Source organism: Euprymna scolopes, chromosome 17 (assembly GCF_053919585.1).
Source record: "Euprymna scolopes isolate OS-2025 chromosome 17, ASM5391958v1, whole genome shotgun sequence".
Taxonomy (NCBI): domain Eukaryota; kingdom Metazoa; phylum Mollusca; class Cephalopoda; order Sepiida; family Sepiolidae; genus Euprymna; species Euprymna scolopes.
Genome location: NC_136498.1, coordinates 68,299,706 through 68,326,992, shown reverse-complemented (window position 1 = coordinate 68,326,992; position 27,287 = coordinate 68,299,706). Strand labels below are relative to the sequence as shown.

General features: G+C 36.4%; 1 protein-coding gene across 2 annotated transcripts in view; it reads right to left on the bottom strand.

The window, feature by feature from the left end:
• LOC145296773 (uncharacterized) overlaps positions 1 to 7,074 on the bottom strand; it is a 221,461-nt gene extending 214,387 nt beyond the window's left edge. Inside the window, exons 1-2 of one of the 2 annotated variants that reach the window (XM_080142828.1) lie at positions 6,976 to 7,074; positions 562 to 709 (exon numbers count right to left, since the gene is read on the bottom strand). In XM_080142828.1, the coding sequence (XP_079998954.1) occupies positions 562 to 660 (99 nt within the window). In that variant the 5' untranslated portion in view covers positions 661 to 709; positions 6,976 to 7,074. Of the gene's footprint in view, positions 1 to 561; positions 710 to 6,893 lie in introns of both variants that reach the window. The other variant, XM_080142829.1, reaches the window with a different exon arrangement.
• Between the last annotated feature and the right edge of the window lie 20,213 nt (positions 7,075 to 27,287).

Here is a 27,287-nt window from a genome sequence, read left to right as displayed (position 1 = left end):
CACTTCTACAGAATTGGGACGAGATTTTGTAGTTGATAAATGGAGTTTTCAGATAAAATACAATGGTTTCAACTGATTTATTTTGTCAATTTTAATAAGTTGTAATGGTAGCTTCCAAATTATGCAGTCAAAATTACCTGAACATTATTGAATTATTAAACAAAACAACTTTGTGTTAGCAGGTGAAAAATTGCAGTCATCTTGTTTAAATCAAAACAGAAAATTATCTCCCTTTTGAACTCGCGATCGTTTTCATCAAATTCCATTTTTTTTATTTTCTTTTATAAATGATTTTCTACCTTACCGATTTTCGTAACTGTTTGAATATAATACACTTAAAAATATGAGGAATACGTAGATATCATATGAAATTCAGTATTACGATTTCCAAAATTTCATCTCAATAGTGTAGAAGCACCTTATTATCATATTCGATTCAACATCCATTTTAGATGCTGGAATGTATTGGACAGCTTTTAGAACTTGACTTCCAAACTAAAACAGAATGTAAGACTATTTTTAAATTCTTACTCAATAAAAACAGTGAAGAAATTTGATTACCTGTCCAAGCCAGATAATTTTTGACCATGATTTTTTTCTCTTGATACTGGTGGAAGAAAGTACATCTAAAGACAGCAGCAGTTCCTCACACGTGACCATGGTTTAGACTGGAGACCTCTACTCCATTTTCAAGAATTTTCATTAAAAACTAAAAAAAAAAGTAGAAAAAGAAAGCACATAACGATCATTATATCAAACAAGTTTAATCAACGTTTGTTTCCCTAAGTTTGTAACAGAGCCACTGACACGGATAGCAGCTTCATAAAGATATGTACATGACCAAGCCGGTTGTGCAAAGTGACGTCACACCAGAGATAAAAGGACACGCATATTTGAAGAAGGAGTGGTGTTCGAAAGCCATTTGGCAAATCAGTAGTGGGGTTTGAGACATGACAAGAGCAGCACATGTTCAAGATGGGGCCAATGCTTGGAAAAGCATGTGTTCAAGAAACGTGGGTGACGCCACAGGAGAAACGAAAAGTCATATGCAGCCTAAGAAGTAGAAATTAACTGTTTTATTAGAAAAAATATGTTGTTGGAAATACAAGATATAAATGCTTTTTTAAAAAATAAAAGTGAGTCAAGCTTTTTATTTCTCCTGTTTCCTTGTGATGGAGTCTACAATGTGTTGGGTCCGTTAAAATGTAACTAAAAAAAAGATGTACAATGTTACGCTTTTTTTTTTTTCCTATTTATTTTAATAACAAAAATACATGCTAAAATATACTTTATTTCTGGAATTAAGTTGTTTGTAAAAAAAAAAAAAAAATAGTTTGAAGTGTTCTAATTATTACATATAGGCTGAAATGAAAACAGCCTATAAACACAATTACATACAAGTCTACAAGTTAAATAGCTAAGAAATGGTGCATATTCTCTACTGATAACCGGACATTATCTGGAAGATTAAATAAAATACTTCATAAAAATACAAAAAAAATCTTTATGAAATCATTACATATTCCAAAAATCTTTATGAAATCATTACATATTCCAAAAATCACATAACTTGATCAAATAGTTTTTTTAATAGAAAATATTTTTTTTACAATTTTTGGCAATTAATAGTAATTCATAGGCATTACAAGGCTGATTTTGATCTGTATTTCTGTCTCTGTCCGAATTGTGTTGTTTCTATTTATTTATTAGATATGGCAGACTGAGACACATCATCCTCATTGCCTCATAAAATATGATTTTCTTACAACAAAAAAATTGAGGATACATACATCACAGATTTTTCTGTATTTTTGTATTTTATTTTGCTTGAATTCTGAACAAGAATCGTGTATTTTTTCTTGAGTTTTTTTTTTTTTTGCAAGGGACGGAAGAATGAAAATGTAGGAACAAAATGAGGCCAATAAATTGGTGAATGTTTTTTTTGTTTTTTTTAGTTTCTATTTGTACTTTAGGTTGGGTTAATGTTAGGATTCCAATGCTTTTGTTTTTTGTTGTTTTGATGGAGATAGGGAAAGAACACACTAAATTGAGAATAGTGGTTTATAAATTGAAATTAGGTATATTTACTTAATTATTCATTTAATATTAGAAGAAGACAAGGAAGTAACACTAAGTAATTATGCCAAAATAAAAGAAGCTGGGTAATGTTCTTTATCCGAAAATGGGTACAACTCACAAATCTACAATAACTGACAAAAGGATGTGGTTTTTCAAATATTTGTCTTCACAATTTATCATCTGCCGCATTTCTCAGCCAACTCCAAAATTTCTCAACAAAACTCTAGAATTTCCATTAAATTCTTAGATGTCTATTCTGCATTTTTACCGCAATTGTTAATGTTTACTTTAAGTTCCTGAACTCCATATTACTAAAATCCCAAAGAATAATTCTACAGTGTTAAATCAAGATGGAATATAGGTTTTAAGCAGAATATAGCAAAAAAACGTAATAATGTACTTACTTGTGACAAAATTTAAATACTGTTCATCAAAATTAACAGAAATTCATCCAGTAGATTAGTTTTTATTTACAGAATTTCACTTTTATTGGTTTACTAGCAGTTCATCCCAGCTTTGCTCGGGCCCTATGTACTGTTCATAACTTTATGTGCATATCTCTCTCTCTCTCTCTCTCTCTATATATATATATATATATATATATATATATATATATTAAAAGGTTTGACTCATGTCCAGGTAACCTACATCTAAAATTTCAAGTATTTAGACCCGAGTTTCGTAGAGTCTGCAAAGGTCAACTCTTTCAACTTTAGCAGCCAAATTTTCGCTCAAAAACTGCTGCATGTCTAAATACCTTTTATGTAAAATTTCAAATGTTTAGACCCAAAATTGGATGAATAGTTTGCTAGAGAATGCAAAGGTCAAATCTTTTGAACTTTGATGCATTGGCAGCCAAATTTTCGGCCAAAAACCGATTAAAAAGTTTGCCCTATGTCTGAATACACTTTATGTAAAATTTCAAATATTTAGACCAAAAATTGGCTGAGATGTCCATTTTTGTTAAAACTTTGACCCCAATTTTGACCCCTTAACATTTATTGTTTTGGGATCAAATCAAATTAAAAAGTTTGATCCATGTCCAAGTAACCTACATCTAAAATTATAAGTGTTTAGACCCAAAATTGGCGGAGAAGTTTGGTAGAGTTTTCAAATGTCAAATTGTTGAACTTTGACTCCTTGACACCAAAATTTCTGGTCGAAAACCGATTAAAATGATTTTCCCAAATCTCAATACCCCTTTTGTCAAATCTCGAGTCTGTAGACTGAAAATTGACAGAGTAATTTGGTAGGGAAATGTACATACACAGACAGACACACACACAGACAATTTCACTTTTATAGATATATAGATGAAAGTCAAGGAAGATAATTATATTTCTGTGAGAGAATGGAGATTTGAAATGGAGTCAAAAGCCAAAAATAAAAAACAAACAGAAATTATCTCTCTTGAATATTATGATAATGATTTTTCGCATACTAATAAAAGTTGAATTTATTTTAGAAAAGCAAAACTACTGGATAAATTTCCCTAAATCTTGATGAATGGTATTTTCCCCTCACAAGTAAGTACACAATGAAGGCGTTTTGCTATTTTCTGTTTAACAGTCATACTATATTTAGGTGTAATACTTAAGTAGCCGCATAAAAAAATTCAACATAGCGAGATTAACATTAATTTGATGAAAACCAAATGAGCAATAGGCAAAATTAATGCCTTCCATTAACCAACCACTAACTCTAAGTCAGAATTAGCCACTTCAGACTTAGAATTAGTGGTTTGATTAATGGAGTCTTGTCGTAATTTCATGTTACCACTCTGTTGTTTACAATTAGAATGAAACAAATGCAAATACGCCATCAGCAGAAATCCGACACTCTTGGAAATATGTCACAAACACGTAGGTTAAAAATAGCAATAATTTTTTCTTCAACAACGACAAAACGCAAAACTTCATCTTTCACCAACTAAATAAAAACAAAAGACTATTATTTTGAACCTAGATTAAAATAAATACAGTTAATAAATACCAAAGTGTAGCAGCCAACACTCGCTACAAATACAGGCAGGAGCTACTTCTCCCAATTTGAGATTTGAAATCCATTTCCTCCTGGCTTGTCCAATCACAAGCCAGCTCTCAATCATGTGACAGAGTACATAAAAGGTGAAATCTGAAACCCTCTTCCTCTCTTTCTTGCTGCTAAGCCCAGCAGTACACATCGCCGGGAGCCTTTGGCCCCCGAACAAACATGAGTACTACAAACTAACAATGGCTCTCTTCTAACTACCATTTATTTCCATGTGCAGTACCCAAACAAACATTCTTTATCCTGCTAAAGACCATACACTCACACACACACACACACACCTACTCTTACTACCACGAGACACTAATCTTTTGCCCTGTCTGTACTATCGGACGCACGCTCCTACATACGTAAACACACTGAAGTCTTTTCCCTTTGTCTTTCTCTTTTAACTGGTTTCCTTCGGACCGATGGCTACTAGCTATAAACACATGTAAATGGAACTGAACTATTCTCTTTTCAACAAGCCGGCAATATATTAATTCTATCTTTACTCAACAACACTTCAACCTACTAACCCGTCTCTCTCTCTTGTTCACTCTACTAACAAAGATAGCAAATAAAGTTTGTTTATTAATATAGAATGGAACCCCCATCTCGTTGTCTCATTTCCATAAAAGACACTTTTAACTGTAAGTAATACCATGTGAAATTATCAGCACTATCACTGACCGTGGAGCCTGTAGTTGAACAGCTCTTCGTAAAGCTAACGGCTTTCACAGCAAGTCTTCAGTTCGGCCTGGGAGCGAGTAACACTCCCATTTTAACTTGACTCTTATTAACTCGGCATTCCTAGTCGCCATGGGGACCAGGGGCGGCAGAATGCGATGCACACTCTACTGTTGCTAGCCTCCTGGAACTCCCCCTCATAGCCTGCCACTCCAGTTCAACCCCGGCTCACTTCCAGCGACTCCCTTTTGCAGTGACTCTCCAGCTCACTCCTGTAACTTCCAGCAACTCTTGCAGCACCTCCACCTGCTCCCCAACTCATTCCTGTAGCTTCTGGCTACTCCAGCTTACTCCTGCAGCTCCGACACTTCTAGCCACCAGTTCCTGCAGCCCATTGATGTCCAGCTACCAATTTCCAGTTCCCACTGACATCTTGACTACTCGTTCCAGTGACCACTGATGTCCGGCTACCAGTTCCAACATCAGACCTCATCTATACTATTCGGATCAACCTGAGGCACATCCTACCTAAGGGATGCAAGAATCTCAACTCCATGAGATGGCCATTCTGCTCTGGATGATCCTTCGATTCATTGCCGACAATTTTACCCTTTTTTCAGGTAAACAATAAATCATGATATCCTATCATCTATCATCATATCACCAAACATTTGTGTTTGTCATCCTTTTTTGCTATTGCCGCTGCCTTTTTGCTTTTCTTAGTTGTACAGTCAATTGGTACCTTCACATCCTTTCACCCCTCTGCAATAGCATTTAACAGAATTTGGTCTTTGTTTGGATTGCTAATCTTTTAAACCAACGCATTTCAGGTGAAAACATTATTGCATAATTTGGTGAAATTAGTATAAATTTAAAAGGTGGGCCTGAACACGACTCCCCCCCCCCTCTAAGAATGGCTTTCAGAATAAACACCTCCAACCTCTCCATGCTAAGTACGGCTTTCAGAATAAACACCCTCAACCTCCCCATGTTAAGAACGGCTTTCGGCTTTTTGCAATTTTTTCCGTGGATTATTATTGATTGGACACTAATATATGGAGGGGGGTGTCTCGTTCAGGTCTGCCATTTCAAATATTAACAAAAATGATTCAGTAGATGTGCTAGATGTATGGAAAATCATCCACAATTAAGTTTGGTTTAAAAATGGCAGTCCCTTGATTTTATTCAATTTAAGACACGGGAAATACTGGATTAGTCTCGTTCTCGCTCTTCCAGATTAAAGCCTATGATAAAACTTGACAATTCGATAATTTTTACTTGTAATTATTTTTCTACTGAATCATTTTTCCTAAATTTTGGAATAAACGATCCCCAATGTAAACACACACCCAGAATCTAAACCGAACCAAACCGACTTTGGCCGAATTAAGATTAAAAATAAATGAATAAATAAATATTAAAAAAAAACAAAACGGTACTCATGCAGAGAGTGATCCGTGCTGAAATAATAACGTTATTATTTAAAAAGCCGTTCTTAACATGGAGAGGGGGTGTTTTGTACCCATTCTGTACTTTAACCTAAGAATTGAATAAAAAAAAACATATAAAACTTTAATTAAACTTGGAAATACGATTTTAAAAAATAGCGTGGATACTCTCTGCATTAGCACCAAAAAAACAATTCGGTTCAAATTCTGTAGAAGTACCGAAGTGTTTGTTTTTATATTGCTGACGAAGAAAAAATTCGCAGCGAGATGATATACTTTTACCAAATTAATATTAACGTCACTATTTTGACTTTTTGGTTTTGGCCAAAATGGAGTTTAGAACTTTAAAGTAAACAATTACAAAGTTAAATTTTGTTTTTCCGGTTTCTGAAAACTTTATATATATAAAAAAAAAAGTACCAAGTCGTTGAACATTTCAAAAACTTTGAAAATTCTATGTTAAACTCTTCTGCTACTTCGCTATCTTTCAACTTTTAATTAAAAAATACATTTAGGTTTTACTTTATTGAAATTTAAACTAACATTGGAAAAGTCCGTTAAAAGTGACGTTAGCAACACCTCCGTAGAGGCAAACAATACAAAAAAAAAAAAAAAAAACACAATAGCGACGTAAAAATGGATACATACGGAAGAATCGATCCGTTTAAAATTAAAATAGAGATATTTTACGAAAGGCTGTAATTGGTACAAAAGTAAAAAGTTTTATTACCTCACGCCCCAACGTAAACAACATGTTGCTGGGGGTGACGCCATGTTGGAATCCTCACTAGTTACGACAGCATCCGGTCACACGAGTTACTTCCCTTAGAAGATTACGCGAGATGAAATGAATTGAATCCGAATTGAAAATGTTAATTTCAACATTGAAATGTAAACGAGCAGATTGTTTTTGCGATAAATTTTTACTTTCTTTCCACCTCAACTTTAAAATGACGAGGTAAACGTGTTCAATAACTGCCCCGGGTTTGTATTACTGTACACATAGATTCAAAAAAGTTGTCAAAAAACAAATATATAACAAATAAATGTTATCAAAGGCAAGATAAGTTACTTTTCTACCAAACTGAATATAATTTTCGTGTTTTTATTCAATGTAACATGTTTATTCAGCTCGAAAAACATACAGTGTTTACCGATGTAATACATCGGCGATGTATTGGAAAATTCAAAATGGCGGCCGACTCTCTCTTTAACACGGTAAGTTCGGGAAAAGGTGTTATAAATAATAAACTAGACAAAATACTGTTAGAAATACGCTCAATATATGTTACCGTGACATAACTTGACATATATTCGGTGGTTTTTAATAGCATTTTGTCTAGTTTATTATTTATAACACCTTTTCCCAAACTTACCGTGTTAAAGAGAGAGTCGGGCGCTAGTATTGCTCTTTTTCTTTAAATTAAAGGGAGTTTCGTACGAACCCAAAATATACGAAACTAAGAATCATAAAAGATACGAAATACAGAAAATCAAATATAAGAACCAGAATAAAAAATATAATAAAAGTAAACAGGGGGGGTGCACTATTATTGGTACAAAAAAATTCCAACACTCTTAAGTAGCCTCCATTCTTGATTTTGCAAGGTCAAGCTCTTTCTAAGCTATTCTGCGTGACACATCAGAGGTTGTAGGAAAAGAATTTCCTATCGTATGTTTGCCTTAAGTTCTTGGATGGTTCGAGGCTTATTTGCATACACTTTATTTTTAAGATGACTCCAAAGCCAAAAGTCTGCTGTTGTCAAATCAAGTAAATGAGGAGATCATTCAAAATCGGAATTTTGAGAGATTTTTGGACCCTGAAACATCACAATTAACAACTGCATTGTGGCTCTAGCTGTATATGCAGTTGCTCTATCTTGTTGCCATCAATACCCTGGCATGTTTGCTAACTGAAGTTGAACAAAATTCACTAGCATATCTCTATATCTTTCAGCAGTTACAATCATAGCATTTTCATTTACATCTTCAAAAAAGAAAGGCCCAATAACCCTTTCTAAGGTTACTCCATGCCATACTGTGACTTTAATTGGATGCATTGGATTCACATGAACTTGGTGTGGATTTTTGATGCCTCAGAATCCGGTATTCTGCTTATTGACATACCCATTCAAATGGAAATGAGCCTTATCTCTCATGATCAACTTGTAAATAAACTCATTGTCATTTCTTGCAGTTTCCTGAAACCTGAGAGTGTAATTTAGACATTTCTGAAAGTCTGGTGATTGTAAAGATTGCACTAATTGAACCTTGTAAGGATACATGTGCAAGTCCCTATAGATGCGCTGTAGAGAACTCCATGAGATAACAAGTTCTTGAGAATGCTTTCAAGGGGATGTGGTTGGGTTCTCTTTATTGTTCCTATTTACAATGCCTCCCCACGGGACAGAGTTAGACACCAGGGTCGTTTTTTTAATGTGGAGAAAAGGAACAAAAACAAAAATTGTCTCAGTCGTGAAGGATTTCTCCTCCACTAACAGAGAACAAGAAATTGAAGTGTAGATCTGAAGAACAGATACTACACTTTGATCTTGACCCGGTTCTCTTTATTGCTACGCCTCACATCTTCTTCAGCATTTTCAGTTGTACGTACTGAGTGACCGCGTCCATGTCTAGATCTATCATTTACAGAGCCCGCTCTTGAAAACGCATCACTGTTCATTATTGTCGGCCTGCTAGGAGGATGTCGAACATTGAAATGGCACATATAAGATCTTTGTGTTGCAACAATTGACAGTACATTTTCAAAGTAAAATTCAATTATCTTTACTCGTTGTTCTGTTGTAAACTTATCCATACCAAAAATTTCCAAAGAATTTTTAAAATGTAAAGTGACTTATGGGCCACCCTGTATATTTATATATTCAACAGTTTAGCTCCCAAATATTTGCGTCTTTTTATTAAGATTCCCCCCCCCCAAAAAAAAACAGAACAAAATAAAAAAAATACGAAGTTTATTTGTTAATTATTTTATCTTTCCCATATGATTTGATGACATTTGTATCTTTTTGCGTATTCTGAAAATGAATACCGCATGTAAAATTGTCGCTAACAAATAGTTTGTATGTAATAACGCTCTGCTTTCCAAGCCAAACAACGCACAAGCACATGTTGTTTTGTAAGACTATTTGTCAGTAACAATTTTACATGTGTTATTCGTTTTCAGAATACTCGAAAACCTATGAATGTCATCAAATTAAGGTGAATGTGAAAGGCGGAAAAAACACAAATTGACCTTTTTTTAATAACATTGAACATTTTCTTTATTAATGCTATTATTATTATCATTATTATTATTATTATTATTAATGGTTATCTTGAAGATGTTAACTCTGAACTAAATTGAAGAGGTTAGCTCCCAAATATTTGCGTTTTTTTAATTATTATTCCAAAAAAAATATGGAAGTTTATTTAACGAAATAAAACGAACTTATTTTGTGGCAACAATTTCATTGTTTTTATTCAAAATACTTTTGTGTCAATTTGCAGTTCCTTCCACCATCACATTCATCTTTTTTCTATGTAATAACGTCATGCTTTCGACTTTTCCCCCAAAAAGTGTTCGTCCGCATTGACCGATGATATCTGTCTTTTTTACATGGCCATGTCCATCCATCAATGGACTGTGAATTGTGTTGCAATCTGCATGGTAAATTACAGACTTCACATGTCTTAGAATTGGTTATTAACTGACGCTTCGCAAGCCATTGAAGCATTTCGAAATTGGCAGACAACTTCTCGCAAAGTTGTGATACCATCATTTCTTACTCCTGCATGAATTGGTTATCATATACATCATTTACAAAAGTTGTAAGAGCCATTATAGTTAAGGATTGCAGTTCCAAGTTGGTATGTGTGTGCTGCTTTGTAAGTGGTTGTTAGGGTAAGCAGTAGAATTAGTTGCATATTTTGCTATTTTTCCGAAAAAATAATTTTGAATAAAATAAAGATAATTGATGCAAAATATTTTTTCTCATAAACTTACATATTTTTTTGTTTTCAGAAAAAATCATAATAAAAAAGATAAAAATACTTAGGAGCTAAACTCTTCAATATATAAATATATATATATGAAATACGTCAGTTTAAGACATCACCAATCTACACAAGCACACAAAAAATAACAATAATGACGTGAAAACTATATAAATATTTATATATTTACAAACACACTCTTTGTTTTTTTAATTTGGCTTTTTTGTTTGCAAAAATGTAGCTACAGTTATCAGTTTTTTTTTTGGCCTTTTTTTTGGCCTTTTTTTCTGGAAGATTTGGCTTATTATAGTTTGGCAACCCCGATTAAGGTCAGCTACTGGCACATTTACCAATGACGACTTGAAAAGTTCTCAAGTCTGCTGAGAACGAATATCACTATGTGCGGGCAAAATGAATAGTCGGTGTATAAACATTTTTTTTACAAATGTGTATTTCAACGGTGTAAATTATTTGATGGACAAAAATTTGTAAAAATTATTTATTTTTATATAAAACATATTATTAGACCCTAAGGCTGAAATAAAAAAAAACAAAAATTTAATTTTTATTATTTTTTCAACATTTTTTATTAGACAAAATGTATAATAATCAAGGCCACCATCTTATTCTGAAAATTTGGCCTTTCTAAGGCTTGCCAGATTGGCCTTTTTGAGGCCAAATTTTGGCCTTTTTTATGCTCTTGCAAATATGTAACAGAACATGTATGAGCATGTGGGAAAATATCAACAGCTGTAAGATAGCTGGGTTGCAAAAATATTAGCAGTAGCCAAAAAAAAGCACATATACAAATTAGGAAGTGTGTGCAAGTTTGCAGAACAAGAAAAAGAAAAAAGGACACCACGAGGTAGGGTGAAACAAAAATGTCCACGCTGAAGAAAATGGACGTGACGAGAAATGGATGGACATGTGGCTCCTACAGTGGCGCTGAGAGACTTTTAAGTTGGTGTCGATGGGGTTTCGTTAATCTCATAGTAGACAAAATGAACAGTTTCTTTTTTTGTTTTTTTTTTACATAGGCAAAACCACTTATCAAGGCCAGAGACCACTCGAGGATAAGGGTTAAGAGTGTGTACAGTAGTCAATTGGACAATATAGTAATCGTTAGTAATGGAAATTTGGTAAATTTGTTAACTTAAGTGGAATGGCTCATCAAGAAGTTGCTTACGTTCGACTTGAAGACAACCATATTGTAGTCAGCAATGGAAGACAATTCCACAGGCGTGCAGTTCTAAGAAAGAAGTTTTGTTCATGGAATCTATCTTTAGGTTTAGGCACTCATGGAATCTATGTTTAAGTTTAGGCACAGATAAAGAGTGGGGGGAATTATTGATAGTGTTTTCAGCTAAACGAGTGTTTCTTGTGAAAGTTTGGCGAGGGGGGGACCATAGACTGAAGCTCAGTCGAGCACGTGCCATGAAAATAACGATAAAGCAGAGACAAACTCGCAACATCTCTTCTGTGAGATAAAGGTTGCAGGGAAGAGAAAAGGACATCTCCTACGAGGCAGGACAAGTTCTTTCTAGCAGCTCCTGCCAAGATGTGGCAACAGTACTCCATCCTTGGACGTACCTGGCTCTTATATAGATAGAGAATTGCATCAGCAGTGAGATATCTATTGGATCGATAGTTGCAGCGTAGCTCTTGGCGGAATCGGCAGCAATGCCTGCTTTGAGGAAATAGTCTTCCCAATCTTCTGTCTCGAATCCTGTTCGCAGCGCCATGTTGGATTGTGTAGTGGACTTTCGGTCAGCATTCAAGTTGTGGATAACTTGACATTCGATCAAATGAGGGGCACCATTATGACTAAAGAAGGTGATCTGTTAACTGAAATAAATGCATCAGTAATCCCATTCTCACCAAAACCAGATCCCAGACAAGCTGTCAATATCCCTAGGAGTTGTAGTACAACGCTAAAGGTTTTTCCCGACAGTGGTGCCGCCATTTGTCTTGGGGGACCAAAGCATTTAATCAAAATGGGCCTCACAGAGATTAGTCTTGTCCAATCAAGAAAGATCATACGAACAGTTGGAGGTTTCACACTCATGTGTCAGGGTTGGCTACCAGTTGAGTTTGTGGTCAGAGGGAAAACAACTAAACAAGCCCTCTACATATGCAAGGGCATACAACGGCTTTATCTCAGCAGAGCAGCCTGCATCGATGTGGGAATATTGCACAAACATTTTCCAAACCCTTTAGCAGACGTACATGAAGAGGTAGACACTGAGTCTAAAAAGTGTGTAGATCAATTGCCAAATCACCCCAAAAACCTCCCTTTTCCCGCAACAGAAGATAACATAGGCAAACTTAAGAGCTGGCTCCTAGAAAAGTTTGCCAAAACGACATTCAACAAAGATGGGATATTTCCAGCCATGTCAGGCCCAGCTGCCCACATTCACCTCAAAGAGGGAGCAATCCCTAAAGCCAGGCATAACCCAATTCCTGTACCCTTCCACTTCAAGGAACCAGTAAGACAAGCCCTTTGGAAGGATGTAGAAAAAGGTATCATAGCTCCAGTACCCATGGGTATGCCTACTGATTGGTGCAGTACTATGAATGATAATCCACGGAGAACAATAGATTACCAACACCTTAACTCTCAATGCAAGCGAGAAACCCACCATACTGGGTCGCCATTCCAGTTGGCACTGCAAGTGCCACCTAGAACAAAGAAAACAGTCCTAGACGCTGTTGATGGATACCACTCGATTCTCTTAGACAAAGAATCTCAACCATTAACCACCTTCATAACTGAGTGGGGAAGATACATGTATCTTAGGATGCCTCAAGGATATGTCGCATCTGGGGATGCTTACACTCGCAGATACGATGAGATAATAAAAGATATCCAACGCAAGGTGAAGATAGTAGACGATACCCTGCTATATGACTCTAGCATTGAGGGAGCTTTTTATCATACCTTCGATTTTCTGCTCCAATGTGCTAAGAATGGAATTGTGCTCAACACCGACAAATTCCAATTCTGTCAGGATGTCGTACAATTTGGAGGCCTCCAGATAACTTCTTCAGGAGTGACCCCTTCTGAGTCCATGATACAAGCGATACAGGATTTTCCAGTCCCAGGACAATTACTGATGCCAGATCATGGTTTGGGCTTGTCAACCAAGTAGCCTGGGCATATTCACTGGGTCCAGTTATGGTGCCTTTTCGGGACCTCGTCAAACAAAACTCCAAATTTGCTTGGAATCAAAACCTTGAAGACGCATTCAAAGATTCCAAGCGAGTTATAATTCACCTAGTCCAGAAGGGGGTAGCAACATTCGACAAAGACAGAGCAACTTGCCTTGCTCCAGATTGGAGCAAGGAAGGAATGGGCTTCCTACTCCTACAAAAACATTGCCAATGTACCATGGAAAAAGCCCCAATCTGCTGTTCCGAAGATTGGCATCTGATATATGCCGGCAGCAGATTTTGCACGGATGCTGAGCGCAGATACGCACCAATAGAGGGTGAGGCAGCAGCAATAGCATGGGCATTGGAGAAATGCCGTATGTTCGTCATGGGTTCTCCAAACATAGTGGTCACAGACCATGAACCTCTGAAGGGGATATTTGGCGATCGTGATCTGAGCAAGATCCAAAACCCCCGGCTCTTTAGACTAAAGGAAAAGACCCTGAGATACAGATTTACCATACAGCATTGCCCCGGGAAGTGGCACAGAGGCCCTGATGCAGTTTCCCGCCACCCAGTGGCGATGGTGCAAGCCCTCCTCGATGTATTTCCAACAAAACCCTCTCAAATGGATATACTGGAGTCGAACAACATAAGCAACATAACAGAGTCAACAGCCTTAATAGCAACATTTGCAGACAGCAGTAATATAGCCATGATATCACCAGACCTAATTCAGTCAGCAGGTCGTGGTGATCAACAATATAACAAATTAATAGACACAATGCAGCAAGGCTTCCCAAAAACACGTAATCTCACTGCGCCCGAAATCCGTGAGTATTGGGAGGTGAGGCACCGCCTTAGCACTGACAATGGTCTAGTATTGTTGGATCGAAGGATCGTCATCCCAAAAACACAACGAAAAAAGGTCCTACACTGCCTGCATTCTGCACACGAAGGAGTAGTCGGCATGAAAGCACGTGCCAACGAATCGGTGTACTGGCCAGGGATGGATGCTTCAATCCGCAGTATTAGGGCGAATTGCATGGTATGCTCAACCATCGCACCTAGTCAACCAAGGGAGCCTATCATTCTAACACGATCCCCAGAGTGGCCATTCCAACAAATCGTCATGGATATTTTTTATATTGGAGATCACACATACCTTGCCTGCGCAGATAGGCTAACTGGTTGGCTAATTTTATACCGCCTAGAATCAGGTTACACTACTACAACCCAGCCTACTCGTGGGGGGGGGGGAAGAGGGGAGATGTAGAATAATCAAAAGAACTGTGTTAGTCAATAACACACAACAACAACAATAATAATAATAGCAGCAACACTTACCAAGAGTCCAGCTTATGCACAAGATAGACACCAGATTGAGCTGGACTGAGGGCTTGTATTTATGTACAAGCATATCCAATCAGGTGATTCAGCCAATCACAATCCAAAGAATAGACTGGCCCATGTGTGCACAATGGAATCTCCCATTGTGCCATAAATAATTCTCCTCTTTCATGAGAAGTAACTTTAGTCTTTGTCAAGTTATCCACAACTTGAATGCTGACCGAAAGTCCACTACACAATCCAACAGATCCCATCATTTTTCCAGCGGCCTTGGCAACAGATTTGATGTATGTGTTCCATTTAAGATCAGGAGTAAAGGTGAAGCCCAGAAGCTTGTCAAAACATAGAGCCTCCCCAAGACGAGAGCCATTCATTTCAATTGATGTCAGATGGAGAACAGAACGTTGATGATGTAAAGATAGAAGCTTGGTTTTAGATGCATTAAAAGTAACCAGCCACTCCTTTCCCCATTGTACCACGTGCTCAAGATCAGAGGAGAGAGAATCGGAGAGAACTTGGTCATTTAATGTCTTAGATGTGCTACCATAGATGGTAGTATCATCAGTATAAATGTCTACGAATGATGAAAGGATATGATATGGAAGATCATTAATGTAGATCAGGAAAAGAGTTGGGCCCAGGATGGACCCCTGAGGGACTCCAGCATTAATACTGTGAGCTTCTGATTTTTGCCCATCAAGTACTACTCTTATGAACCTATCAGAGAGAAATGATTTAATAATTGAGGAGACATTTCCAGCTATACCATAGCTAGAGATCTTGTGAAGTAAACCTTCATGCCATACTCTATCAAAGGCCTTAGATATGTCAAGAGCAATCGCCCTAGAAAGGTTGCCTCCGTCAAGAGATTCATTAATCCTATGAGATATAATTGTAAGCACATCTGCTGTAGATCTAGGAGAATGGAAACCATATTGTGTGTCCCTAAGAAGGTTATTTTTGCTAAGATGGTTGACTACTTCTGTATTTAACACAGATTCCAGCAACTTGCTCATGATGCACAGGAGACTTATTGGCCTGTACTGAGAGGGGGATGAGCGATCACCTGAATTCTTAAATACAGGGCATATTGATGAGATTTTCCATGGTGATGGGAAGCAATTCTCCTTAAGACAACGTTTGAACAGTTTTGTAAGTATGGGCACTAGTTCTCATTGAAGTTTTTGCGTACTATAATTGGATTACCGTCAGAGCCAGTTGCTTTACTGGAATCAAGGTTTTTGATTAGCTTGGCAACATCATGTACAGATATTTGTATATCACATAGCATGTTTTCTGATACAGGAGGAAATATTGGGGGTTGTCGGCCTTGGTCGCAAAGGGTAGAATTAGCTGCAAAGTTCTTGGCAAAGAGTTTGGCTTTGTCTGATGCTGACGAGATTACTTCAGGTCCATTGATGATAGTTGAGATAGAAAACATGCTTCTGTTCAAGATGCTCAGCTACTTTGGACTTAATGAACTGAGCATACAACTCTCTAGCGTTCTTTATTACTTTCTTACAATGGTTGCTGGCAGTCCTGAAAGCGGCTTAATCTCCATACATTTTTTACGTTGGAAGCAATGGAAAAAGTGATTTCTGTGCGCAATGGCAGCAGCATATTATGGAGAGAACCATGGCTGGCTGTTAGGGTTTTGCTGGAACTTTTTTGAGGGTATGAAACAGTCTATACCTACAATTAACGATTCCGTCAGGTCTTATACTATAGAGGACACATCCTTTTTAAACATGGAATGCAGAGGTAGATCCGATATAAATGTACGGAAGCTATCCGAGTCAGCCATAGTGTATCGATATACTGTACGATGGAGAGGTACATCTGAAGACTTATTACATTTCATTTTCATCTTAATTGATACAACAGAGTGGTCAGAAGATCCAAGAGGAGACAGAACAGAAACTGAACATAGTTCAGGACAGGTTGTGAGAAAAAGGTCTAGGAGACTTGCATACTGCCCATCAGTGTCGGGCACACGGGTGGGTTCGTGTACAATCTGAGTGAGGTCATAAGCAATGGAGAAATCATGAAAGAACCTCCGCTCATCATTGGTCTTATTTGAGTGGGTCAACCATTCCGCATTGTGAATATTGAAGTCTCTACATACGTGAATATTAGCTGAAGGATAAGCAGATAGGACTTGGTCAATTTTCTCAGATATGTTTTTAAAGATAGCAACTCCACTGTTGTGGAGGCGATAGAGAGTAAATATAAATGCAGTAGTGTGAGCAAGTTCAAGCCAGAAGCACATATAGGGTAAGTTAGGATCTTTTCTGGAGATGTCCCTACCACATGGAAAGCCATCTTTATTATAGGCACATATTCCATAGAAAAAAACAAGAAGCAGGCATTGTTTGGAAAGTAATGCTAAAACAAAAAAGTCGAGTCAGATTAATTGATTTTTGTTTGTTCCCTTTCGACGATACCAGATTGCGTGGGGGTCCGAGAGAGGTTTGAACTATAACAAACACAGTTCAAGTGTAATGGCCACATTACAAATAGATTGTGCTGAAAAGGGGAGTTTACCTTGGAAATAACAAATAGATCACGATTAAAAAAAGAGACATTGGTTAATAGGCTCAGTTCAAGGCTAGTTAGGATCAAGTAGCAGTGTTAAATTATTCTAATCAAGTTGATGATTTATCTGCTGTAGATGGAACAGATGATCAAGTCAATGGTTGGACCAAGTAGTATTATTCAGCAGCCAGAGATATGGGCTAATGTAGTTAGTCAAACAACAACCTGACAGAAGAATAAATCAGGCCAATAATTTTATGTGGTTTTGGAGCAAGGGATCAGATATCAACCAATATTTAAGATGTGATCATCAGAGTTCCCGGAGGCAGGAACAGATACTCACTTTTCATCATGATAATTAGTGTTGACATTATTTACTCACTTTCAACTCTGGTAAGGTTATTATGTATAAATAATCAATTATTAAGTATTTTACACATTCCGAAATAGATTGTTAACTATTCTGCTCTTTCAGTTAACAATTTCAAGGGTTAAATTCAACACACTGCTGTCAAAACTCGCTACTCTAGAGCGAGAAAAAAACCCTCAACTTTTTAGTTTTTTTTATATGGGAGTCACCACTTATTAAAGCGTGATAGCTACCCAAGGATAAAGGTTAATGAGTGTACGGTAGTCGCTGAGAAAACAGCATATTACTAGTGGTAGAAATAGACTATTTAGGAGGACAACTCGACAAGAGCTTGTTTACATTGGACTTGAAGATAGTCATATTGTAGTCAGCTGGAAAGCGAAGAAGTTTTGTTTATGGAATTTATGTTTAGATTTAGGCACGGACAGTGAGTAGGCGAAACTGTTGATAGTCATTGCAGCTAGATTAGTGTTTTTGCGAAAGTTTGGCAATTATGATATTGTTTCAATGAGAGACATCTTAAAGCTAAAAACATCAACATAACCCCCCAAAATCTGAAAACAAAAAACGAACAAATACAGTGGATTAAATATATTTTGTTTATCTTGTTTTGAAATGTAGTAAGAAACAAATAATAAAATCAAACATCTATAATATAAATCTCACCTATCTGTTTAAATCTATGTATAACCCTAACCCTTCTCTCGTCCGAGGGCCGGGCCGCATCCGTCGCTATCCTGGTTCACTGGAGCATACTTGTGATGCACTTCTGGCCGTGTTCGTCGCTCCCAGCTCATAGGACCATAGATGCAACCCAGCAGGGCTACATTCTTACTTGTCTAGTGGTGGACCCCTCAAGGGTGACCAGACTCTCACTGGTCACTGGAAAATATCTCCCTGCTGCTCAGGGCACGCGAAATGTGCATGACCCCAAGTTCGTGTGGCAACATTGTCGATTTTGGCCATCACTCTGGCTTTGTGCTGGATCCAGTCTGTCTCCTTCATCATCTGGCGTCAGGGCATACCTGAAATAAACTGCATCTTCATTCAGGCTGGCAAATCGAGAAACAAGGAAAAACTCTGGGACATTTTTATATAATGAAACAAAATAATTATTCATAAATCGTTTTACACTTGTTTAGTCGAGTTCTTTGATTCAAGCTTCATGATGCAGGTTGCATACTCAAGTTCCACTAATCAATTTCCCAGCTAAGAACAAGAGCTTTTCAACTTAGCTCTTATGATGTTTCGTGTCCCCCCCCCCAGGTGGGGTGAGAGCGATGTGGACGTCTTGATGCCAGTCAGTAAAAAGGACTCTAACTCTAAAAAGCCAATCGTTTTTATCAAATCAGAAATTCCTCCCTCTACCTTTTTGGAGTTATTCTTTCTTTTCTCTTCCCTTTCTCTTCGTTCCCTATTAATTTACTCCCCTTCTCTCTTTCTTTTGTCCCGAACCTTCTCCCTCATTAATGACCATATCTCTCCCTAGGTTCAATTTATTTATTTATCTGTCCAACTAACTTATCATGTAATTAGGAGTTATTAGTCACCCCAGCTGTCTTCCACATCGCTCAGAGGTTTTAAAAACAACCTTTTCGTTGTTGATAGATGTCAATTCTCGTTTGTCTTTCTCTTAAAAACCCCACCCCAGCACTGATGTGATAAGCGATAATTATTTATTTCCCATTGAATTATTTTATTTCTTCTGGACATTTTTCATAAACATCTGTTTTACCTTGACCAAGTGTCAGCGTGGCACCCCCTAACCATACCTCATCCTCTCCCATCTTCTCTTCCTCTATTTGAAAAGCAAGATCATCTGGTGTCGCCAGGGATCTCATCATATATGTATGTATGTATGTCTGCCTAAAACTTTCAACAGAGGTGACGGATTTTCATGAGATCAGCATAGTTTTGAAGCTCGACCCTTTGGGTGACAAATATAAAAAAAATTGGTTAAAACATTAATTCTTTCATACTCAACTGGGCACTTTTCTACAGGGGGGGGGTCGCTTTTTTCACCGATATTTTCAAAAGTCATCCCCTCTTTTCGATTGAATAGCCTTAATTTAAATTTTCACCACTTCCGGTTTGGCAATAGACGACACCACCAAAGACGTCACGCCTGCCTGCCTACTACCACTTTTTTTTGTTTGTTCAACACACAGCTCCAAACATCCGGGCTAGTTTTTTTTTTTTTTTTTTTTTTTTTTTATAAAAATCAAATTTAAACATAACAATGGTATATCCAATACAGAATATTTCCCAAAACATTGTCTTTATACAACAACGCCACACATACTTTTGAAATCATGATTCTATGATAATATATATGAAATCTGGACAAATTAAAATATATTTAAGTGTATTTTACAACTGGACAAGTACATCACACCAGTCATGCAGAGGTGATTATTTTCGCTCTTCACTGATTAGTCTGATAGACCCGCAGCAAGCGTCAGGGGACTTTTTTGAATTTATTCTATTTTTATTCTTTGTTTCTGCTTGATAAAAAATATTTATTTATTTTTTTTTTATTTAGTTTGCATAAAACATTTATAGTTATGTTGCTTATAAATTCCATTCAATTCACTTGTAACGCGGTAGTTACATGTTAATATGGACCCAACATTGTTTCTTTGGGAGATTTTCATAGACAAAGGAAAGAAATTTGACACAAGTTTTTTTTTCAGTTGGAAGAAAAGGCATTTATTAACGGTCATTGCCACACCACGTGATCTGGCACATTTTTCAAGCCAGTGACAATATGGTCGCATTCCTGCTTTTCTCCTGCCAGGTCAATAAACAGTTTCTTAGTCTAGCTATAACCAGCTGGTATGTCTAATTTGTTCCACGGTATCTGAAAATCTCGTTTAATTTTTGGAGGATAAATGAGTTATACATCTTGTTTAAAAAGTTCTTCCACATGGTTAAAAAAAAAAAAAAAAAAAAAACTGCCATGTTAACACATGCTTAAAAGTTTCTCTGCACCACATCCTTTTTTCCCTTCTTCCTCCAATCCCATTGTGACGTCATGCTCATGCCATGACTTGGTCATTTGCAATGACTACATTATATATCTTTCAATGCAAAAGATAAAAATTTAAATCCACAATGAGGTAATAAAAGAAAACAAGAAAAAAAACCCTTAAAATTTCAAACAAACAAAACCCATGGATAAGTAAGTCCAGATAAAATGTCTTAAGAGTACAGTTTGTTTGATCTTTTCATTTTAGCTTTTTTCTTTGTCAGAATTTCCCTTTTTATTTGTTCATTTTTTTTTCTCGTAAAAAAAAAAGAAGTTCCAACATAGTTTTCTAAATATTTAAAAACGTTTTAACACATTGAAAGGAAAAAATTCAGTTAACTGTTTAAATAACAAGAATGCAGTTTCTGTACTTTCAGGAATTTCACTAAATCTGTGCCAAAATGTTTAAGCTTGGTTGTCCAAGATTAAAGTTAGTTTTTGAATGTTAAAATATTAAATTGCCAGTTAAATCGAGACAAGATCAAAACCAAGTTCCACTAAACAGTCTTTGATGTTGGTTGGTCTTGTGTTGCTAATTTCCCCAAACTTAAATAGGATATTTTTTTCTTTTAGCAATAAAAATTGTTGTTTATGATTTATATCTCCTAATAGATGTTTTCCTGTTAGTTGCATTCCAAGATTCTTTTGTTACTTTTTCAGTTGTATGAGTTTTTTTTATGCATTCCTTTTTCATTTTCTTCCACAACCTTTGATCCTCCTTACCTATCATATCATTAATATTTCTCTTGTATTCTTTGATATATTTTCACACTAAACTAGTTTTCCTCTCCAAAATTCTTGACTAAACTAGTTAGCATAACTTGTAGCTTAATCCTACAATCCATTTGCCTCTTAGCTGCTCAGCTACTTGTCACAAGATTATTTGAGACAATTATGGTTGACACCAGACCCAAACAGCCAGAGGCATTATCCGTGCACCCGACTTAATCAGATAACATTATGCAACAATTATTGCATTGTCCTGTTTTATTACATTCCAGCACCACCAGTAATATTGGGGTTTGACCGTATCATTTATCTTCGGCAGTCCTCCCATTCAATGTGAGCACTATTTATTCACTTACTATTTCTGCTATACTTTCTACTAAGCTACTTTGTTCATAAACCGAACACTCAGAACCCCTGTAACTAACTTCCATGCCCCTTTCATGGCTAAGCGACATTCCATCACCAGGAAATCTGATTCGTTGTCCAAATTCTCTTGGCAATATTCGTACTGTCTATGAACAAATTCATCTTTATCTGAGGATTGTAAGTACCTTAAATGGTTAGTGGACACTTATCTTTCTACTACAGTAGTGATGCAACTGCTGCAGCTAATACTCACATAAACCTTCAGTTTTAGGATTAAAGAATAATGTTCAGTTAACCTCAAGTGTCTTACTTGACCAGCAAGCCATTTTGCTTGCCATTAGTTTTAAAATTAAAGATGATTTAAAGATTTCTGTGTTCGGTATTAGATTTATAAAAATCCAAGTAACAATAAAAGTACGAAACATGATTTAAAAACTTCTAAATAAATAAAAAAAAAATTCTATTTATAAGTCACTAAGGATATCCCGTGCTAAGAATTGGGTGTATCTTTTTTTTTTTTTTTTTTTGGGAAATTTTAAACTTTAGTAATCCGTAATATAGAAATAGAGCGATTTAACATTCTCAGCTCGGAGTTGGATATCAAATTTAGAAGAATATAAATACGTTCAATCAAATGTTCAATTCCAAATTAAAACCAAATTAACTATTTGATATGTTAAATTCACATAAAATTATTTCCCTGATAATATTGTATAACAGATTCGTAATACTAGACCTTTTACATTAAAGACAATGTTGACGGTGAATTAAGGTCCCCATGAAACCCCATTTAGTGGGTCGTCTTGACGAATGTGCAATTAAAAAAAAAAAAAAAAAAAAACTTTCTAGGTCACCTGTTCACACTTCCTATGTGTGCACACCGCTTGTCACATGTTTAATTGTGAGCTGATCTGAACAGCAACATCATGAACTGCCTTTGTGAATTCCTCAGCAAAACCTTTCATTACTTCCATAAAGAGTTGTCTTCAGCACATCCAGGTACACTTTGGTGTTGACTTTCAAGCCAACTTCAAAGATGGGGACCTTGCTTGAAACCACACTACAGACCATGGCTGGAAACTGTTTTCATCATTGTGGAACTGCAGCGATGTAGTTGAGAGTGCTGGCAATGGTTCTGCTGTCATAACTTGGTTCGGTGGAGAGCAGGAGTTCTACAGCAGCAAATTTCCAATTTTGCTCGTTGAACATTGTCACTTTCAGACATGACAGAAGCCTCCTATCGCTTTTGGAATTTGTACACAACTCGCCAACTAGTAGATGGTCTGCAACCAACAAAAAAAAAAAACAAAAAACAAAAAAAACATTTTCATCAAATGGACATGGAATCATGTTGATCTTTTCTAGGGCGACAATTTTATCATTTCACTCTGTACTTTTCTTCAGTTCCTTGTGACATACTCTGCTCCAATGTGTTGGGTTCTGAGTGTCTACATGTTAATGCATGTGTAAATGTGTACCATGTTACATAGTAATGGCATGGGATAGTTATGACAAGCTAGTTGGGTGGTGTATTGACATTGAGAAGCCATCAGTGCTACAGGTTTGTTGTATTCATCCACTTGGTCTATTTTCGTTATGATCTTTAGATTTTAATTTCACTGGTAGTTTCAGCATAAGAAAATGAAGCTAAAAAAAATCTAAAAGAATCACTTTCTGATTGATACCCAATGCACAATTTCTGATTGATTCCTTCCAAACATTTTAATGATTTACAAAATCCCAAATTGTATTAGCCTTCTATACTTGTAACAGTCACACCACTACATGTGACACACTTGCAATGAGCTGCCATTAAATCTTGAATATGTGCTCAGTTTCTAAGCTTAGCACTGATTTCTGCAAGCATTCAACTTCCTTTCTGCCTGGTCAATCAGGAACTATCTCATGCAAGCTGAGCATGTGATGGACGACTATAAAAGGGTTAAACATTGTTCACCTTTCTCATGTTCAGGAAATGTTGTCATAATCCCATTGCTTGGACCAATCCTAAACCTCTCTATTGGGACTCACTGCATCACTTGAGATAAAACGTCAAAGTAGCATTGATACTAAGCCAGAGAACAAACTGTTTGAAAACACCCAGTAACTGCACCAATAGAATGCTCCTGTATAATTTTCCATTTCTTGGCTTATCTCAGCACAGTGGGTCTAGAGGCTGTCTAATATCGCAAACAAACTTGAGCTTAACTTTTTCGCCTGTGCACCATTTATGTGGTTGTGATACTGTTGATGCCCACCCAAGTTTTAGAAAGTAGAGAAAAAAAAAATCATGGTGGCAGGTGATTGGGTCAAAAGATTAGACATATGCAGGTTGATGTATTTAGATTTAGTTTACAAGCAGTTTTAGAAGTGGCAATAAATTTTCCAATAGTCAAAATAAGTTCTGGTTTGACACAGAAAGCAGGTTGTGGCTCAAAGCAGATGGAGACAAGCTGACAACTGACATAAAGGTTTTGACAAACTATGTAGATGTAAACCTTAGCGCTTAGTCATTTCCCCGCGATGGTGTCATACACGTACCCAAAGCCCAACCGACATATAGTTGCTCTGTTAAATTTTTATACTTGTAAGCAATATATCCCTCAGCAGCAACCAATGAGAAACGACAGCAGGATCAGAAGAAAGATGAGAAATCCATGGTACACAGTGCTAGCGATTGTCGTCAAATGGGAGAGCATGTGATCGCTCTCTCTGGAGTTACAATTTACCTCTGCACCAGAAAAAGACTACATGGCCACTAGGAGAAACTTTCGCAATGCCAATTTTAATTAAATTGGAAAAAAGTCGCTTTCTCAATGAAGATCCCTACAGCTTGGAATAAATTTGGAGCTGTAGTAAAGGCACCAACCATACAATTGAAGCCTAAATTGGACAGGTATTCGGTTACTACTCTTGTAAATTTCTACTCCCCTTTCCTCTAAATGGCAGGTTAAGCGTGCTTGTTTTACTTTTTGGTAAATTTATTGAATGCTCTGTTCGGTCTCTCAGATTAGTCCAAGTCCAAGAAATTTGTCAATTGCATCTAATGCAAAAGAATGAAAAAGTATCCATATATCAATTTCATTTACAACTTTTTACAACCAAATGTAGAGTTAGTTGTTTTGTCTATGCAGACTTGTATAAGTTGTTACTATAGTAGTCTATGAGGGTTTGATGAAAACCTAGAGCTGGGGAGAACGAATGAACACATATCTAAGACAACAGCAGGACTAGAGGAAAACCTGATCTCTAGTGGAATGAGGACAATAATTACAAGAAACCTAAACCAAAAGCTATGGCTAAAGATATATTACCTAAAAGTACTTCGTTCAAACTCCTTGGCTTAACATTCATAAGGAAGAAGTTGAAGCAGATACATCAAGAGCATTGCCAAGAAGGTGGGCTCCATGCTAAAAAGTTACTTATGCCTGAAAGTATCCTGTACCTCTATATGACCACCATTCGCCCATGTGTGGAGTACTGTTGTCACATTTGGGCTGGTCCATCTGCCTCTCACTCCTAGACAGGGTGCAAAAGAGTTGCCAACCACTATCCCACCGACAAAATGTTACATCCTCTGTTTTACAAATATTTTAATGGTGAATGCTGACGAACTATCAAGCCCTTGTATCCCCCGCAACATAAATATCGTCAAGCAGTAAAGTTCCACCCCTAAGATGTAAGGCCTTCTAATAGTTTCTTCCCCAGAAATGCTAGACGCTGGAATTCTCTTCCAGGCTCCTGCTGTACTGACATGTAGAAGTTAAAGTGTAATGTGAACAGACATCTTGCTGCTCAACTTCCTACATTGTATCCCTGTAACTTAGGTCCACGATTGTAGCTCCCTAAATCAAAGTGGCACTGTGCCTTGCTCGAAATGAAAATGTTTAAAAAAAAAAGAGTAATTAATAACACTGACAAGGGCTTGTGTTGCAGGTTGAATGTTCTTTAGCATAATTCCTTTTGTACAAATCAACCCATTTTTGACACAAACCAAGGAAAGAGGTATTTGAGAAACTAAAAAAATTACCCGGACAGCATTCCTTGGCAGCGGCAACTCAGACAATTAGCAATACAATAATCCATTTTTTAAGAGCAAGAATATAAAGCTTGGGAATGTGGGCACCCAAGAGATGCACAGGATTATACTTCAGACTTGATTTGTGAATATCTTTGAAGAGAACAAAGCCTTCTGCAGACAAAATTCAAGTTTTCAAAACTAAGTTTAATAGATACACTAGCATGACTCGTTAACCAGCGTTGCCCCATGGAAGCATGACAGACCTAGAACAGAATCATTCAAGGACCTTATCCTTTGAAAATAAATTAAACTACAGTTGTTGCTAGTAGCTACTGCCATTCCTGGGAAATAGACACTGGCCCAAATGAAATAATTTAGCTTCCACTGTTGGGCATTGTTTTCCAACGACAGCTACTGTCCGTCAACAGGGTTTGTTTACTAACAGTTAGTATGGTTTGGGTCAATTACTTGCTACTTCTAAAAACATTAAGAAAAATTTTCCATTAAAAAAATAAATTTTCTAAGTTAGGGATTCTCCCTGTATTCATTAGATTGTGCAAAACCAGTGGTAGATAACTGCCTTCTATTGAGGAGAGAATCTTTCAAGTCGGACATAGTTTATCTCCCGGTATACTGCACGCATTTTTTTTTTCTAAAACAGCTCATGCATATCTTAAAAAAAAACAAAACCTTACATTAAGTATTTCTGTAGACAATAAAATTGACTTTCAAACCTACTTGCATAACATTTTTTGCGCTTTAAATAGCATCATTAAAATCTTGATAATTACTCATAAATAGAAAATCAAATACAATGCTGTGTATATATTTTGAGTGTTCCAGCCGAGCAATGTTTGTTTACACTTTATAGTTCCATGTGCGCAAGGAAAAAGTTAGCAATGAATGTTAAAATACCAATAATTCTTAGCTAACCATAGTAAAATTTGAAACGTTTAGTAATTTTGAGCGATTATGAATACTTCAAAGATCATGTTTTTCAGCAGAATTGCATCACATTTAGAAGTTTATTTAAGCTTATGTTTGTGCGATTGAGCGTCAAGACTTGTATTTTTTATTTTTATTTTTTACTTATACATGTATGTTAACATGCTGAATTATTAAAAGTTGTCATATAAGTTTAAGGTTACCAGTATTTAATGTTCCAGGTGCACTTCAGTAAATGCATAAAGTCAAAATCTAAATATTTTATGTGGCATCTGTTGTGCAATTCCCAGAGGATTCTTGCACAGCTACTTCATTACTATAGAAATGATGCAATAACAAATAAATAAAAAAATTAACAAAGTCATTTTCATAGAAAACAATATGCTAGTCAATCATATTTACATTCCGACCCACTAACCAAGTATGATTAAATGTTATTTACTCGTAGATAGGTCTATGCTGTGTTAGAATTACTTTTGAATTTCTAGTATTGTGTATACAAGAGTTGTTCCTTTATCACGAAACTACTTGATATTAATGAAAAAGATAGTT